Genomic DNA, 18935 nt, shown 5'->3' on the forward strand with positions numbered 1-18935 from the left:
TATATATATATATATATATATATATATATATATATATATATATACATATGTGTGTGTGTTTGTGTTTTTATGTTGTTGATCTTGTTTCGTGTTACATTTTGCAGTTGGTTTAGGTTATTTGATCCTGTTTACACATACAGTATATAACTATTGGGTTGTTTATTTTTCCAAACACTTTTAAACTTTCTCGTATATAACTTACACGATATAGTAAGAACAATTATCTACTCTAACGATTACGAGTATAGTATTTAATTTTTTTTCTTGTAATTATTCTGCAACTTTTTCCAAACTCCTTTGATCAATGAACATAGATCGCCGGAAGTGAGTCAGCCTAAGGTTAGCGGTCCATTTAAGCTAGACGAAAATGTGATCTCCGAAATCGAATGCAACTGGTTGAAGGCTGATTGTTACCGTAAAAAGGATTTGCCAAAAATCGATGTGGCATTCATCTACGAATCGATCAAGGTTATTCCAGTTCGTGGTGTGGCCTACCCTGAAGATAAGTTCCAACAGATGCTGACACGCACCTTGTATCGACCTATTAGTGCACACTCGCGTGAATATGCGATGAGTCCGCCATCCCACATGCGTTCATCTGCCTACGGAGGAACAAATAAGCCCAAACCAACTGCAAAGTATGTTAACATGACAACCGATGCGTAACATTTTAATAAAAATCGCATTAAAGAACTAATGGGTAATAAGAATGTGTTTTATTTGCAGTTTGGCTGACGCGTTACCTAAGCTTGACCCGAATCTATTGCGTATTATTCGAAGCATTGGCAGCGCTGATGTTTACACTGCACATGCAGCTATCAACGAATTGTCAGATATTCTGGAGTCACATGAAAGGCAAGCGGTTCTGAGAGATTATGAAGAAATATATATACAGTGTATACTTCAACAATTTAAGGTAATATTGATAAGACATAGGCTGGATGTATATAAACAGATTTTATTTTCAGCATTTGCAGCAAAAGCCTTTGACAGAATCTCTAGTAATGTATCAACCACTGTTACACAGCACCTATTCGTTTTTTGCATCAAAACCTCTTGGCAAAAATTTATCAATAAACACAATAAAAAGTATTATTGCGGTACTTTTGGGATTAATGGCAGATAATAAACTATGTGGGAGCAGTGATGACGCGCAGTTTACAAAAGTCGTGAACGGCATCTGCCTAAAAATCCTCGATCGTACGAACTTCACTTATTTGAACTGGTGAGTAGATAACTTATTGAACTTACTTATTGGATTGAACTAATAATTTTATTTTATTTTCCTTAATTCTGTAACAGTGCTTTAGTCCGCTTACTTAAAGAGTCCTGCCAGACAAGTTGCTTGCCGAAATTCACTGATCTGTTAATGAAATGTATTTGGAGAAATATCAAAGTAAGTGCTTAACCATTTAAAAATTATTTGATATAGGCACCGGAATAACTTATAACTTGTTTTAATTTTTTTTCCACAACGTTAAAAAAACTTACATCTTGAATTAGTTTTTAATACTCGTTAGAGACAAAAAAGCTTGCTTTGCAATACACTTGATCCAAACATTTCAATTTTGAGTTTTTGCCTTTCTCCTAGAAAGGTATAGCAATCACTTGCAAAATCGAAAGTATAAAAGTGCTCCAATGGGCCGAATGACATATATCACTCGACTCAGCTCGACGAGCTGAGCATTTTCTGTATGTGTGTGTGTATGTGCAGATTTTTATTCTGACTCACTTTTCTCAGAGATGGCTGGACCGATTTTCATGAAATTAATTGCAAATGAAAGGTCTTGTTGTCCATAAGACCTTATTCAATTTTATTGTAATCGGATTTTTGGTTTAGAAGTTATGTATCAAAATGTAAAAATCATGAAACATCATTATCTCAAAAACTACACAACCGATTTGAACAACATTGGTTTCAAATGAACGGGCTACCTGAAAAACCCTCAACTTTTGAATTTCATAAAGATTGAACTTGTGGTTCAAAAGTTACGAAAAGAAACGTGTTCTGAAGACTGTTTAATCTCACTCATGTTTCTCAGAGATGGCTAGACCAATTTTCATAAAATCAGTGTCAAATGGAAGGTCTAGTTGCCCCATAAGACGCTATTGATTTATCCGGACAATCGGACTATTACTTTGTCTGTTATGTTTAACATTGTGAAATCCAGCTATGAAAAGGAACATATTCCGAAGACTACTTGGACTCACTCACTTTTCTCAGAGATGGTTGACCCGATTTCCACAAAATTAGTGTCACTTTTAATAAGTCTAGCTGCCTCATAACACCCTATTGAAGTTTACTGTAATCGAACTGTAACTTCGTCTGTAATGTACCGAAATGTGAAAATCGAAAACTTTATTATCTCAGAAACTACACAACCGAATTGATCAATATTATTATCAGATGAGCGGGAGCTAGTTAAGGGTTAACTGATAAATTATGATTGAAGACGTGGTTCCAAAGTTTGACAGCCCTACACGTTCCCATTTCATTTGATTATAACACAGTGCAACAAAAAATGACTTTTTTTACTGCCTTGGCTTCTATATATAATTTTTTTTGTGTATTTTTATGCAAAACTGAATTTCCCCGAGTTTGAACATATTTCAACTCAAGGGGAAACAATGGCGCCATTTTGAATTTTTGAGAAACCGGTAATTTTTGTGCTTTTTTCGACGCCATTTTTTTTTGAGGCCAAATATCAAAGTTCTAAAAGTTTGCCCACATATTAGCATCTGCTTACCCATCTTAATCTAAAAAACAGATCTTAAATCGGACAAAAACTGAGTTCAAAACGGTGATTCTACGAAACCGGGTTTGGCATAGTTTTAGTATATTTTTCACAAAGCAAAATAATATCGATTGTTTTTGAGCATTAATGGTAATTCGCTAATATCCTAAAGTGGTAGTCAAATTATATCTTATTTGAATATGAATGTTTTTGAAAAACAGCCCAATGTGACCAAATACCATCCAATATGAGTATCTCCGGAGTCAGAATGTTCCAAGAAGTTAAAAATTGACCTCAGATACCATTATGAATTGTAGGATGGCAACTTCTGGTTTCTGGAAAACAGCCAAAGATGGCCGATTCCCGTCTAACATGAGGCGACTGCCGGTTCCTGGGAAACAGCCGAAAATGACCAAATCAAGGGCCAGAAATTGTCTCCAAATGCCATATATACAACCTACGGTGGCGCCAAAAGTCGACTCTGTTCGGCAGGCAGCGTGATCGGCAAATGCAGAGAGGCTGGACACGGCCGAAGGCACGAGGTCTAGTGTGTGACGCATATCGGAGAGAGCCCTATCGGGTTAAGGTTCCAGAAGGTTCCAACGGTTATAAAAGGAGGATCCCAACGTGGAATCGGGGAGACCGTTTTCAACCATAAAGATTCGCAAGTGGTAAAAATAGTGCCAAGCCAGTTCGCGTGTGAAAGCGGTTCAGTGCCGCCAGTGCCGTCAGAGAGTCGGTAGCCTAGATTTCCGGCCACGACAACTGCCAACCAAAGGGGTCCCGGACCGCACCACCCGCCCCCACGTGAAAGGAGCACCGAGATCCACGTGTCCTGCTTCAAAGGCTCAGCACCCCCGTCGCTGCGGCTTTTACTACTGCCGCCGCAGACATCATCATCACCGTCGTGGTCATCATCACCGCCGTCACCGTCGTCATCGCCGTCACCGCCGCCGCCATCACCGACATCTTCAGTGTCTGCAGCCACCCGTAGAGAACAGTGAGTCGAACTGAATACAGTTTTGTAGTTCTCTGAATAAATTAAATTAGTACGTAATATTCTTTTTGTATTTCGGACGATTGCGATCACTTCCTGGCGTGCCCTAGTGCCTTTGCTTTTTACAGGTGGTGATCTTGTCCGAGCGAAGTGTTTCCAGTGAGTTTTCCCTAGCGCGTTTGCCGACCCAGGTCACAAAAAAAAAATTAGAGTCTCGTCCGACGGGGCAGACGACAATTGGCGCCCAACGTAAAAGAAAAAAATCTGTCCCAAGCAGATTTTTTTTCCGCGTCTAAGGGAGACTCACGAAACCTCCGAAGATTTCGTGATTTGAAAGTGTTTCGATTTATACTTTATTGCTGCATTTGTAGTTCAACAAAACAATCCGTTTGATTGTCATATACATTCTCGAGATCGGTGCGCAAAGAACAGCACCAGCGTGGTGTGCTATCGTTCTCTGATCGGACGTGCCTATTGTTTCGATAACCGATATATTTCTCATCAGCTTTCAGTGATACAGCCAGCCTTCGATAAGTCTGGATTGTGGCTAGACAAAAGTATTGCATTGTGTAGCACAGTAGCACGTGCGTTTGCAGTCTGAGCCTGGTTTTGTTCGTTGCGTGTCGAAATGTATTGATTGAATTTTTGATTGAAACCCCGCAACAATGGCATTGGACGGCGGGAATATGATTGCTAATCTAGTAGATTTACAATCAAAATTTTACGATCTTCGAGCCGATTTTCTCAATGAAGATGAATTAGATTATGAGTTGAGTATTAGAGGAGTCATATGCGAAGATGGCGCTCAAATGTGTAGAAAGCGAGGTAATTTAAGAGATGCCCTGAAAAAAGAGGAGGAGAATAGCACGGATCGCGATAAATTACTCGCAATTCGTTGCGAGTTAGACCCGGTGTTAGATTTGGATTTGTGTCTTGAAAAGTATAGTCAGGTGAAAGATAGTCTAGATGGGATTACTCAACCCGCCCCGCCCCGTTGCCAGTCTACCTTGTCACACTTGGGGGTACGATTGTGTAGATTGCTCAACCGCGTGGATGAGGATAAACAGAGTTTAATAAAGGATATACTCAAAGAAATTGCAGGTCTTCTAAATTTACATTTTATAGCAAACGGCAAGTAGAATTCAATTGGGGGACAACCAGTTAAGTGAAAGTGAAGATTCACTACCAGGTTCGCTTGAGTTACCGAGACCAAACCCGGTCGAAAGTCCGAGTGTAGGAGAGAATCAGGAACATCAAAGGAACTTGCTTGACCAAACCGACGATGATTTGATGCAATTTTTGCAAAGATTGGGTGTGTATGATCCAGCAAGGGGCTCCGTTGATTTGAGAGAAGAGTTTCGTACAGCTAGCACGAACTTAATGCATTGCGCAGATACCAGCAGACCAGTAAAACAAGGTTGTCTGGTATTTCAGAACCGCCTGTCGGTACGATCACGGTAAGCTCGACCACTGTTAGTCATGTAACCACTACGGCAGGAAATAACCAGTATAGCTCCCTTGACCCACGAACGATTTTGGTGAATTCAACTAACATACCAAGAATTTATCCGGCCAGCAGTGCTTCTGACCCCCGTGTGAGTTGTAGTAGCCTAGCAAGTCATCCGTTTCCGACAATTTCAATCCCATCCTCAATAACACCGTATAGCAAAGGATACCCTAGTTGTTCGACACAATATAACAATGTCCCACCCTTTTCTGCACCATACATAGGGCCACAAACTTTAGCTTCTTTTGGCAATCCGGCATGGTATAATTATCTGCTGGTACAACCTCAGGCTCCAAACTTTAACCCTCATTGGCCAGCACATTCTAGCTCCGGCCCAGAAAGCCAGTTTCCAGCGATGTCGAACGCGAATTTTCTTGGATTTCCACCGGCCACGCCAGGACCAAGTTACCCGGCTCTATCAGTCCCTTCAACATTTCCACGTGCTGATGTCGGACCGGTTACATCCCGGCACAATTATCAGCATAAATCATTGCCCGTTTCCAAATGGAAACTGGAAAAGTACGCAGGCACAGACCAAGGAAGTAACTTGAACGAATTTTTAGTGTTGGTTCAACAATTATCGCTTGCTGAAAGAATTTCAGAGCAAGAATTGTTTGATTCAGCTTTCCATTTGTTCCAAGGTCCGGCTTCAAATTGGTACATGTCCGCAAGTTCTAAAGGGATACTGAGAAACTGGGATCATTTGGTTCATCAATTAAGAAAAGCTTTCGTGCATCCAGAATTAGATTCCCTGGTTCGTTCAGTGATACAACAAAGATTTCAGCAACGCTCTGAAACCTTTCAAGATTATTATTATGGCATGGAAAAACATTTTAGGTCTATGACCGTCCAAATGAGTGACGGCGAAAAGCTAGATGTCCTCAAACGCAATATGAGAGGTGATTACAAAAAGTTGTTACTTTTGAAGACGACTGATACACTTCAAGAGTTAGAAGATGCGGGTCGGCGTATAGATGCCTAAAACTTTTCATTGTACAATAAAATACTCGGTCATGGAAAATCGTCTAATGTGGTAAGTCTGGATAATTCCCTGCCGACGGAAATTGTACCACCCAGTAGACAATTGAACCAAAAATATAATCCGGACCATCCCAAGCAAAATAATGATAGGGGAAAAACTAATCTTGAGATGAATACATCCCCTAACCAAAATAAACCCTCTGCTGCCCCACAGAAACAAGCCAACCAGGTGGACCCCCAAGAAAGGAGTTCTCGTCAGATCCGATCTTTGGCAATGTTGGTAGCGGCACACGAACCACCCACCACCAATTAGTGTTTATTTTGTAGATATTCGGGTCATTTAATCGATCAGTGCCGTTCCGCAAAAGGTTTGATATGCAGAGTGTGCGGTTTCAAAGGTTTCGACACCCAGCACTGCCCATATTGTTAAAAAAACGAGATGCGAGATGCGACCGAAAAGCGCCAGTCGTAGATAATGTCCGCGTAAGGCAACGAATCTCAATCTCTCGTTATTTATTCGCTGATACCCAATGACAATCGCCCTTACGTGTCGGTTAAATTATACGACCTTAAAATCGATGGATTACTCGATTCAGGAAGTAACATATCCCTGATCAGTGACCAAATTTATAAAATATTGCATAGTCCCTTGCTAAGACCCCTGCAAATACCCACTGAAATCCGCACAGCTAGCGGAACCTAGCTGGAAGTAATGGGGCAACTTTATATTCCATATACGTTTGATAATCAAATTAAAATAATTTCAACCTTAGTTGTTAAAAATTTAGCTCTTTCATGTATTTTGGGTATGGATTTTTGGCAGAGATATGACATTCGTCCAGAAATCCAATCGTGCTTCATAGGTGAATCCGACGAGCCGATATCCTCTCCAATCATTAAAACCCTGACGGAAGCAGAAAAAACACAGTTAGAAGGTTCCAAATCTTGCTTCAAGGTAGCAAATTCGAACCAGCTATCCACAACACCATTAGTCTAGCATCGAATCGAGATATTAGATGAGTGGAAAACTAAACCCGCGCCTCGTCAATATCCTTATACCCTTTCCCCAAAAGCACAACAAAAGGTGTCCGATGAACTCGACCGCTTGCTTAATGCGGGGATCATAGAACGATGCCACTCAGATTGGTCTTCAAACGTTGTGCCCGTTGTGAAACCCTCGGGTAAAGTGCGCTTATGCCTAGATGCACGCATGATAAATGAGCGAACAGTGCGCGATGCTTACCCATTACCCCACCCTGGCAGAATTCTCAGCCAACTACCAGCAGTTCGTTATCTGAGCACCATTGACCTCTCGGAAGCTTTCTTACAAATACCGCTAGAAAAAGAATCGCGCCGTTTCACTGCCTTCAGCATTCAAAGCAAAAGAATGTTCCAGTTCACGCGCCTACCGTTCGGACTGATTAACAGTCCTGCCACCCTTTCCCGACTAATGGACCGGGTCCTCGGACACGGTGAATTAGAGCCGTATGTATTCGTTTATTTAGATGACATCGTGATAGTCACCAAAACATTCGAAGAACATGTCAGATTGTTGAAAGAAATAGCCCGTCGTTTAACTTTGGCCAACCTTTCTATCAATTTGGAAAAATCCCGTTTTGGAGTTTGCGAGCTTTCCTTTTTAGGATACCTTTTATCCACAGAAGGTTTGCGCGCTAATCCCGAGAAAATAAAAGCAATAGTTGAATGCGAGCGACCCACCTCGATAACAAACTTACGCCGCTTCCTTGGCATGTGTAACTACTACCGCCGTTTTATTGACGATTTCAGTCGAATCACCCTTCCCCTCACAGATCATCTAAAAACCAAGAGTAAAATCCTAACTTGGAACGATTTGGCGGAAAAAGCTTTCTGTGATATAAAAGAAAAACTGGTTTCTGCTCCCATATTGGTCAGTCCAGATTTTTCAAAAGAATTTTGTATTCAAACCGACGCGAGCGACGTTGCTGTGGCGGGGATTCTGACGCAGGAGCATGGAGGCACGGAGAGAGTTATCGCATACTTTTCTCATAAGTTAACCACGCCCCAGAGGAATTACCATGCTTGCGAAAAGGAAACCTTAGCCGCCTTGCTAGCCATAGAAGCCATAGTATGTGGAAGGTAGTCACTTCACCCTAATCACGGATTCATCCGCTCTCTCACACATTATGACAACCAAATGGAAAGCAGCAACCCGATGCAGTCGTTGGTGTCTTACCCTACAGCAATACGACATAACGATTAAGCATGGGAAAGGTAAAGACAATGTGGTGCCGGATGCGTTGTCCAAAAGCACGGCCGCACTTTCCACTAATACACCATCAGCATGGTATGAGAATACTCTTAAACAGGTCAGAGATTCACCTAATGATTTTGTGGACTACCGCATACAAAACAATCAGCTTCTTAAATTTGTCGCCACCCCAACCGTACCGTACGGTCATAGGTTTGAGTGGAAAATTGTACCTGCTCCCGAAGATCGCGAAGCAATAATCCGCCAGAACCATGACGACGCTATGCTTCTTGGGGTAGACAAAACAGTAGGCAGGATTAAGCAACGATACTACTGGCCAAGGTTGGCATCAGAAGTACGTGAGAACATTCAAAAATGCACGACGTGCAAAGAGGTGAAAGCGGCCTCCGTGCCCGTCATACCACTTATGGGTGATCAGAAAGCCAGTCAACATCCATGGCAGATAATTGCCATGGACTTTGTGGGACCGTTACCCAGAAGTAAAAAGGGGAATCAATATATTCTTGTCTTGATGGATCTATTTAGTAAGTGGATTATGTTGACACCAATGCGAAAAATAGACAGTAGAATATTTTGCACCCTAGTACGTGATCAATGGTTCTTTCGGAATTCCACTCCCGAGATAATTATCACCGACAACGCCACTTGTTTTCTCTCAAAAGAATTCAAGGCAATGCTCATTGGCTTAATGCTAAATATTATTCCCAAGCTAACCCGGTAGAACGGGTTGACCGAACGGTGAACGCCGCTATACGTACCTATGTGCGAGCAGACCAGCGCCAATGGGACATAAGACTGGCAGAAGTAGAGACCATCTTAAACTCTTCCATTCACGCTGTTACTAAAATGACTCCCTATTTCGTTACTCACGGTCATGAACTATTTTTGAAAGGTTCCGACCACAAAGACGTAGAGTCTTTAATAGGTTCCGGTGATGAGCGGCAGAAAGAACTGTTTACAGAAACTTATGACGTAGTTCAGAAACATTTAAAGGAAGGCCATGAGTTAACGCAGAAACGATATAACCTAAGACATCGACAGCATGCGAAACCATTCGACGCAGGCCAACTGGTCTACCACCGCAATATGAAGCAATCCAGCGCAGTTGATCATTATAATGCTAAGTACGGCGCTATGTACCTACCTGCGCGAGTTAAAACAAAAATCGGGACTTCTTCCTACGAAATAGAGGATTTAGATCACAGAAACGAAATTTTTGGTTATTAATCAACAGCCGCCGCGTAATTTGAGCAGCCAACGTAACTGATAAAGTGCGTACCGAGAATAATGTTTTCCCTGGTAAAGATGCTCTAGGTTTCGTGAATATTTCTTGACAGATTAGAAGCAAACCCAATAGTAAACAATAGCCGTGTGTCGCGCTCCGCCATCACTGAATATTTGACATTTGCTGGGGAGCGTTCGCCAATGTTGGTTTCGAAAATGACGGCGCGCATTTCGAAAATATTTTACTTTCCGATGAATTTATTGTTGTGTCAGATGTGCAAGGAAAAGGGTCAGGTTCCGGATATTTCGCTGGAGACCGGAGGTCTAGAAACGTTGATGGTCAGTACAAGGCCTGGCGCCCCAAAACAGAGATGTAGTCGATAATCGGCAATGATCATATATGACCCCGAAATTCCGCTGATCCGCTCCAAGCACGTTTTGATAAGCATGTTGTCGAATTACGAGCAGGGATTTTACATGACTTGAGTGTGACCGGAGATGGGAGATAGAGGAAAAGCTTGCCCAGCCAGGTAATTGGGATCGATCAGAAAAATGATTTATAGTTTTGAGCCGAGCATAGGTTAGGAAAAGAGATTAGTAACAGGTGTGGACCACCAAGAAGGATGCGGAGCGAAAGTAAGTGTGAATGGTACTGAATGATTGAATAGTGTATTGAGAGCAAACGCACCGGCGCACGTAAGTTGCCAAAGTTGAACACAAATACCAACCTACGAATAACAACCTATAACTGAGAAGGAAATAAGGCAGTTTTGCAGAATGTCGATGAGAAAAGAGCAAGCGAAACTATAGTGAAATTTGGAATCGTTGATTTGAGAACGTTTTCTTTTATTTTTAAATAAATTAGATCCGGATAAACCTGTCCCTAAATGAAGCAGATGAAGTAAAATCCACCACTCTATCTTTGCGAATATCAAAAGGAAAAAAATACACGATCAGTGTTTTTTTCCGAGGAGGGGGACATTGTAACCTTTGGGAAAGGTTCCACCGTATAGCAATGCCTAGCTGACAGTATTGCTATGCTATTCATTAAATATATGTGGGTAAATGTAAATAATCATGCCAGAAATTGTTTTGATTATATAATAAATGATAATAATCTAGTCCCGTTTAAACAACATTTGCTAAAAGGCCGCCGAAATAGTGAGTCGTTACCACATCGATCCAGACACCAGAGCAAAAAGAGTCGATGTGCCCTGATACGGGACCATTCACTATTACGGACGGCCAATCAGGAGTAAGTAGGTTTTCGAAAATCGAAGCTAGGCGACTCACTGTTTCAACTCTACTCAGCAATAACCCGAGACAACAACCTACGATGGCGCCAAAAATCGACTCTGTTCGGCGGGCAGCATGATCGGCAAATGCAGAGAGGCTGGACACGGCCGACACCGCACCACCCGCCCCCACGTGAAAGGAGCACCGAGATCCACGTGTCCTGCTTCAAAGGCTCAGCACCCCCGCCGCTGCGGCTTTTACTACTGCCGCCGCAGACATCATCGTCACCGTCGTCATCGCCGTCACCGCCATCCTCAGCGCCTGCCGTCTGCAGCCACCCGTAGAGATCAGTGAGTCGAACTGAATACAGTTTTGTAGTTCTCTGAATAAATTAAATTAGTTCGTAATATTCTTTTTTTATTTCGGACGATTGCGATCACTTTCTGGCGTGCCCTAGTGCCGTTGCTTTTTACAGGTGGTGATCTTGTCCGAGCGAAGTGTTTCCAGTGAGTTTTCCCTAGCGCGTTTGCCGACCCAGGTCACAAAAAAAAAATTATTAGAGTCTCGTCCGACGGGGCAGACGACAGGTTCAAGGGGTTAGCAATTTGCGCGAAATTTTTAATAAACTTGCGATAGTAGTTGCAAAATGCAACAAAACTTCGCACGTCGTCCGCGTTCTTTGGGACAGGAGATTTCCTGATGGTTTCGAATTTTGATTCGTCAGGTAGTATGCCTTTATCTGTTATTTTTTTTACCTAGGTAAGTCACTTCAGTTTTAAAAAATTGGCATTTTTCCAGGTTTAATTTGAGTTCGTATTGCTGTAACCTGTTGAACACTTCTCCCAAATTTTGAAGGTGATGTGTGGCTGAACACCCTATCACGACTATATCGTCGATGTATATAAAAGCTCGTTCAGGCGTCAATCCGGCCATTGCAATCGTCATCATTCTTTGGAAGCTATTAGGGCTAATGTTTAGTCCAAATGGCAAACGTTTGAATTGATAATGACATGAATTGGTTGAAAATGCCGTAAACATTTTGAATTGTTGTCTAATGGAATTTGATGGAATCCCGACATCAAATCCAAGGTAATAAAAGATGTAGCTCTACCGAGTTGATCTAAGAAACTATCAATTCTTGGCAGAGGAAATTTGCCCGGGAGAATTTTTTTGTTAAGTTGACGAAAATCAATAACTAAACGCCATTTTTTGTCTGAATTCTCCGATTTTTTGGGAAGTTTCGATCTTGTTGGTCTGGCTGGGATCTTATTTGATTTTGGAAACCTCCTCTCCCTCCACGATATTGGGAGTTTCGATCTGGCTGGAATCTCGTTTGATTGTGGAAACCTCTGTTTCCATGAGTGTTGCCTCGGTTTTGTTGGTGGGTTCTTCGTGTATAGAAAACCTGTACGTCTTGGTTAGTGTCTGTAGTGATTTCTTGCAGTTTTTGGATTGCTGCGCTTATGTTTGCAAAATTTCCTGCTCTGAAGATAATTTCCCGATCAGTCAAAAATATCAGGATTATAACAAATCTTGATATTTTGTTACGAACTTTTTGTATCAACTTGTGTTCAAAACTTGGTCTCGTTAATAGTTAAAATATCAAAATTCCTATCAAAATTATTTACTGATTATTACAAATTATAGCAAGTTTCGTAAGGTTTTTGGCAGAAAAAGATCAGAATTAGTTAGAATGTACAATATTTTGTTAATTCAATAACAAATTTTGTTATAAATATGTTTTAAAAACACACTTTTGAACATTCAAGTGCAAGATGAACTGAATTTGATATAATTATGTACTTTTTATCATTCCGGCATAACAAGAATATTGCAGGCTTTGTTATTTCTATCAGGTTTAGATATATTTTTGTTACCCGTTTGTTATAATCGTTTGATCGGGTTTGCTGTCGTTATTACTTATTCCGTTTATTAAAGTTTCCATTCCACTTTTAGTGGCCATTTGGTTCGCTTTTTCGATCGAATTTTTTCTTCCATGTATTTCGTGGCGAGTTGTAACGTAAGTTTTTCTACTTCGTCACATAGATTATTTATTGAGCCTTTTTGTTTTATGGCTTTCAATTTTGTTCCTATTTGGTCGGAGTTAACTTTGGAGGAACAATGCTCCGTTACTTCAGAGATGAGTTGGGCAATATCCTCAACTCCTGAAATTGTTTGCCGGGCTTTACCCGTTAGGGCATCTTCAGCGGTGGTCCAAATCGTTGTTTTGTTCTATATTTTGGAACAAACTCAAATTCACTGCTGCACCGGTGGTGTAAATTTTGTTTTATACCAGATCTAAATTGAAAAAATTTGAAACTGGTATACGTTTTGGTCTATTTTTGTCACTTTTTGGAACAAGAAATAGATCGTTCTAAAACCCTTTGTACGCTGCCAATAGGTAGGTAAAATGTCATATTTCAATTGAACACCTCATTTTTGGCTATTTCCATATAAGCGTTTTGCGAGTGTTGGGGAATAAACAAAACAAAGATTTTTTATGACAACTCAATTCATTTTTGTGACTTTTCTGAAGCAGAATATGAACAGGTTTGTCGTTTTTGGCATCAAGGAAACCGACCAGCAAAAGGGGGAATTCTGAAAGACCATAACCGTCGCCTTATTCGTATTGGGACTAGAGGAGAACTTAAGAGGCCAGAAAAATGTTCCTCGAAGACACTGAACTTGAAAACGTTCAAAATGCTGGGGTGACATTGCGCATTTCGTTCCGAGCAACTCGAACAAAACTAAATGATCGCTGGGGGGCGTTATGTTTCGTTTTTCGTATTTTTCGACTTTGCGGGTTAGCTGAGCCGCAGGACAAATGACAATGACTGCTCCTTTTAAGCTTGAAGCATAACTGGCAGTGTGTGACCTACTCGAAAATAGCGAAAATCGTTCGAATCGAGCTGCGCAATGCCACCCAATATCCTCAAAACCCAAACCAACTTTGAAGAACTGCAAGATTTTAAAAGATTGATGAGACGAAAACGGAAGATGAACATCTACGTGATCAAATATTTTTCGCTATCCTCCGAAACCAAGTAGGGTTTCGGAGCAGAAATTTTAGATCATACCAATCCATCCTGAGAAATGTCATTGACGCTCGGGTCAAACCGTCAAATCCATAAAGTCTTGTGGATATAAAGTGTCTTGCCAAAGTAATCGTTTAATGTGCGTAAAAATTATCGAATTTCCGTTTGTTAAATATTGAGTGTTTTTTATTACAACAAGTCTCATTAACTGATAGCATGGGGTATTGAATTGTTGACAGTGTGACAGATGTCAGCGGTTTAAAACAACAAGATATACAACACCGGTGCGGAGAACGAAAAGTTGGTCTATATTAGCTGGTTCTATTCAGGTTTCGCTGGTGTAAATCTAGTATAAAGTTGTTTCAAAAATAGACCGCCGCTGAAGATGCCCTTAGTCTTGTTTTAATGAATTTTAATACTGTTCGCTGCTGTTTTTTGTGCTGCGGTTACCTCGGCGAACTCTTCGTTAACAGTGTCCCTAAAAAGGATTACCGCATCGAGAAATGCGTTCAAGTTTTTCTGGGGTCCCATTGTATGTTTGGATGAGGGATGTTCCCAGTTTGATATCTACTTTGGGTGCCGTTTTTTTGTAAAAGCGCCGAAAGATGATAGCTAATTTTACTAATGACTTGAATTTTATTTGTAAGTTTTGAGGTGGTGTTCTCGGCTCCGGAGTTTTCGTTAAGTTTGTTGTTAGTTGCTTATGTTCGGCGAGTCTGGCTGCTAAGATAGTGAGTCTCTCTAGCGTTTTAAATTTTGGCCTACGTCTTTTGGGTATTAGTATTGGCGTATTATCAAGTATTTTGATAGCTGTTTGTTTAATTATTTTTTGTGCCTCTTCTAAGGATCGAGGTCGGTTTTTGTTTTTACAAAGAGTGGTGTATTCTTGTTTAATGGTCGCCTCGATCTGTCTGAGGTCCGTTAAAGACATGTGTATACATTTTACTATACATAAGTGTTTTATTATTTTTCTATTCTACATTTAATTTTATAACAGGTTTTACTTATCATTTTGTTGTGTATCGTATTATCCTTGGTATAATATTTGCAGCGGGTTTAAGTCTCCTGGCCAATTTCTGAATGTGCGCTACGTCTAGCACTCGTCGATTTCTCCACTGTTGCTGTGTTGTTCGATTTGGGGTGTTGCTCGCTGGTTGGTTGGCTGGTACGTTGCTTTGTAGGTTTCACCACTGTTGCTGTGTTGTTTGATTTGGAGTGTTGCTCGCTGTTTGGTTGGCTGGTTCCGTTGCTTTGCAGGTTCCCCACTGTTGCTGTGTTGTTTGATTCGGGGTGTTGCTCGCTGTTTGGTTGGATGGTTGCGTTGTTTTTGTTGTCGGCATCTTTCTTATCGCTGCGTTCTTCCACTTCCTGATAGCGTCGTTTGTTTTCGCGGCCAGAGCTGTTAATACTTCAGCGTGCTCCGGTTTTGCCGTACTGATTCGTTTCTTCTTCATTGAATATATTTCAAACGGCATCGAGTTTGTTCATACTTTTTGCCATTTTGAAAGCGCGCTTGCGTTCTCTTTTCTTCAGCATTGAGTACAGTGTCAATAATAGTTGCACTATCACGATTGTTGCAATTATGTAAATTAGTATTGCGTTGTTTTCTAGAATTTCACTGTGGTAGTCCTGTGTATTCACTATATTTATTTGGGGGTCCCCGTTATTGGAAACTGATGATTTTGAGTTTTTTGTTCCCATTTTGCTTCATTGGGCTAAAATGCCAATCCAATGATTTGTCCTCCTATTTGTTTTTGTATGGCTTCATGGTGAGTCATAACACCATTTAGTTCATTCTGTTCAGTCATTCTTGTAAATAGCACTAGTTGTCCCGTGACCGTGGGTAATAGCACTGCGGCCCACTTTTTAAGTTCATTCTTCTTGGCTGATACTGGGTGTAGGAATGCACTAAAATTTGTTGCACTTTTAGTGGTTTGTACTATGTTTCCGTTTATATACACTAATTGTTCCTTTTGTAGATTTTCCATTAATTTTGTCACGTGAGTATTTTGTACGGGTGTGTTCGACTGCCGAGCCTCTTCCAATTGTATCATCACGTTTTTAACTATTGTTGCCTTTATTTTGGCTCACTTTCTTCTTTATGTCACTGCGTGTTTTTTTTCCACTTATGTGAGTTTGCTGCTATTTCGTTGTTGTAGTACACGGGATTTGTTATTTGTTGTTGATGCTGATGCTGCTTATGGTGCTTTTGCAGTGATTATATTGCACCTTCTTTTTTCTAAAACTGTTTATAGTTAAACTGTTCTAACGCCTTCTTTACCTTACTCACTTAGGCGGTGTTTGACTGTTTAATTTAGTCAATCAAGTTTGATCCTATGTAATGACATTCACTAATGTTGAATTCGTTTTCGCGTTCTGCTGCACTACACTTTACAAATTGAAAGGAAAACCACCCAATCGACTCTACACTCAGCTGTTATTTCGTACGGTATTTGACAGCATTTTTGTTGTTGGTGTTTTCAAACTACACTCTGTCTTTTTATTCACTGAGCATTCTTATGGTGAATTCTCTACTGTTTGTTCACGTATTACACTTTAAGTTCACTTTTTGTTACGCGCGGAATTCGCGAACTTCTGTAATCCGGTGATTATAGGTTACTACTGTCACGGTCGCCATTCAATGGATTCGTATCGCGGAGTAGGATTTTCTCAATACGGGCGATGGCTGGCTGGGAAAACCCAGTCAGGTCGCATTAAACAGACTTTGCTTAAGAGTAGTCAATGGGCCGCTTGGACTAAGTCCAAAGGCGTCGGGCTCAAAAGTCAGAATGTTTTATTATCTTTAATTATATGGGTTTTATATGATTTTGGGTTCCGTAACATGTATGTACCAAAAAGGGTACTGTATAGAATAAAGGAGACAGGAGACGGCTGTAGTGACAAATATACGAAATTGCCTATTCTTAATTTATTGAACATATGGATTTGCCTTTGGCTTGTTATTTGATGCCTCCGCGCTGCATGCTATCGGCCCTCGCGCCTCGCAGGTAGAGACAGAGAATCGATAGAACGATGCAACACTCGGTGACGCGTGTTTTTCAGATGTGCATAACTATGCGCTTTTGCGTTCGGTCGTTGCTTTGGTGCTAGTAGGTTAAATGAGTTAATTTTTATCAAATATGTGTTTTTATGGCACCTCGCGTTTTATGGTATGCTACAATCTTTTGAGTAACTTTGCTGCAAATCACAACTCTCTAAATGATGAAATTATTAAGCAAACTGAATTCGAAACGCTTAAAACTAAATGCACACTAGCGCTGCGTTGCGGCTGAATTTCGAACTATACTCTACGACAGTTACAATTTCTTGACCGCCTGAGTAACATTGCTGAAAATCGCAGCTCTCTAAATGGCGGGATTATTGAGCTAAATAACGTTCAAAACACTCGAAACTACATGCACACTAGCGCTGCGTCGCGGCTGAATTCCGCACTATACTGTCTGCTAATTATAAGCCCTTGACCTCCTGAGCAACTTTCCTGAAGACGGCAACTCTCTAGGTTTCCAGAATCAAAAGATAGAGTTACATAAATCTGCCCATTTTAAGCGATGCTAAACTTTTCGGGGTGTTGCAATATTCGAATTGGGTGTTGCAATACTCAGTAAAGCGATTCCAAACTTATGACGGGTAGTGTATATGTGCCAACAAGGGAGTAGGGTGCCTCCGAAAAGTGTCATTTTTTAACAAAAGAATACCTGTAACTTTTTTCACTGAAAAGTTAGCGATTATCTATTAGTGTCAAAATATGCAGTTTTTCACGCCCCAAAAGTCACTCGGACACCGCTTTCAAATCCGAATAAAGCTTAAAAAACTAGAGCAATAATATTGTTCTTCTAGACCCACCCCGAATGAAAACCTACAAAACGGTAGCCGAAAAGGTCCTAGGGAAGGATGTGCACGTGCGGGAACTCACCTCAGAGGTGATTCTCCAGCTAGAAAACCTGCATGAAATCACCGAGAGGTGCGACATTGCACAAGCCCTCAAAGTGAAGTGCGGGGCGGAGGTGGCTAAGGAGTCAATCCGCCTCCACAAAGTTCCAGTGGGGACCCAAGTAGCTAGCGTCGGCGGATGTTAACCTGGCCCTGAAGGAAAGCATATTGAAGGTCGGCTGGTCTGTTTGCCCACTTAGTATACTACAGCGACCGGACATTTGCTTCCAGTACTTTGAAGGAGTACATAAGTCCTGGACCTGCAAGAGGCTCGATAGCAGCCAGTTGTGCAGGCGATGTGGAGGTGCAGGCTGTGAAACTACGGGCGTGAGGGTAACGCAACTGAAGCTGAACTATTGCTTCGCGGTCCAGCGGCTGCTACACCCAGCAGCCACTGAGTCGTTGTCGGACATCGCCATCGTTCGGACCGACCCTACCGAATCCCTCACGGAAACGGTAACAGGGTTGCGGATAGGTCCAGTATGGTGGCCGTTTGGACGACGAGCAAGTTCCCGGTCCTGTTGTTTGTTGTTTCAACCTCAGAAGAAGAGTGCGTAGTTGCCAAGGTGAACGGAGTGTTCGCACGTGGTCTACCAAGTTCCCGGTCCTGGATGTTGTTTCAACCTTAGAAGATTGCTGGAGCGTATTATCGAGGGACTCTTTCCACGCCATTAGCCAAGCTTTTGGCATTCGGCGGTCGAGTCTTCCATCCGACGTTCCAGTATCTCAGACTAAGACCAGGAATGGTCGCCAAACCTGCCGAACATCCGATTCGTGAGCGACGACAGTCGTTTAGAGGTTGAATAGGAGGCAAGAGTTACAAATGGTGAGCAGGGCAGCGGGACTAGATGGTATTTCTAACCTGGCAATTAGGCTGCCTGTTCCGGGCAGTCATGCAGAGGTGCCTGGAGGCCTCCTCATCAGACCGGTGAGGTACACGGAGAGTGTAAACGGTCTGGCAACCAACCATTTCGGCTCCCGGAAGGGTAGGTCCACGCTGGATGCCATCTCCTCCGTC

General features: G+C 41.6%; 1 protein-coding gene across 6 annotated transcripts in view; it reads left to right on the top strand.

The window, feature by feature from the left end:
• Positions 1 to 18935, top strand: part of LOC129723376 (protein mini spindles) — a 487241-nt gene that overhangs the window by 287656 nt on the left and 180650 nt on the right. For 5 of the 6 annotated variants that reach the window (XM_055677565.1, XM_055677564.1, XM_055677563.1 and 2 more), the window contains 4 exons: positions 315 to 638; positions 727 to 916; positions 969 to 1225; positions 1303 to 1396. In XM_055677565.1, the coding sequence (XP_055533540.1) occupies positions 315 to 638; positions 727 to 916; positions 969 to 1225; positions 1303 to 1396 (865 nt within the window). The remainder of the gene's footprint in view (positions 1 to 314; positions 639 to 726; positions 917 to 968; positions 1226 to 1302; positions 1397 to 18935) is intronic. The other variant, XM_055677567.1, reaches the window with a different exon arrangement.

This window comes from Wyeomyia smithii, chromosome 2 (assembly GCF_029784165.1).
Source record: "Wyeomyia smithii strain HCP4-BCI-WySm-NY-G18 chromosome 2, ASM2978416v1, whole genome shotgun sequence".
In the NCBI taxonomy this organism is placed as follows: Eukaryota; Metazoa; Arthropoda; class Insecta; order Diptera; family Culicidae; genus Wyeomyia; species Wyeomyia smithii.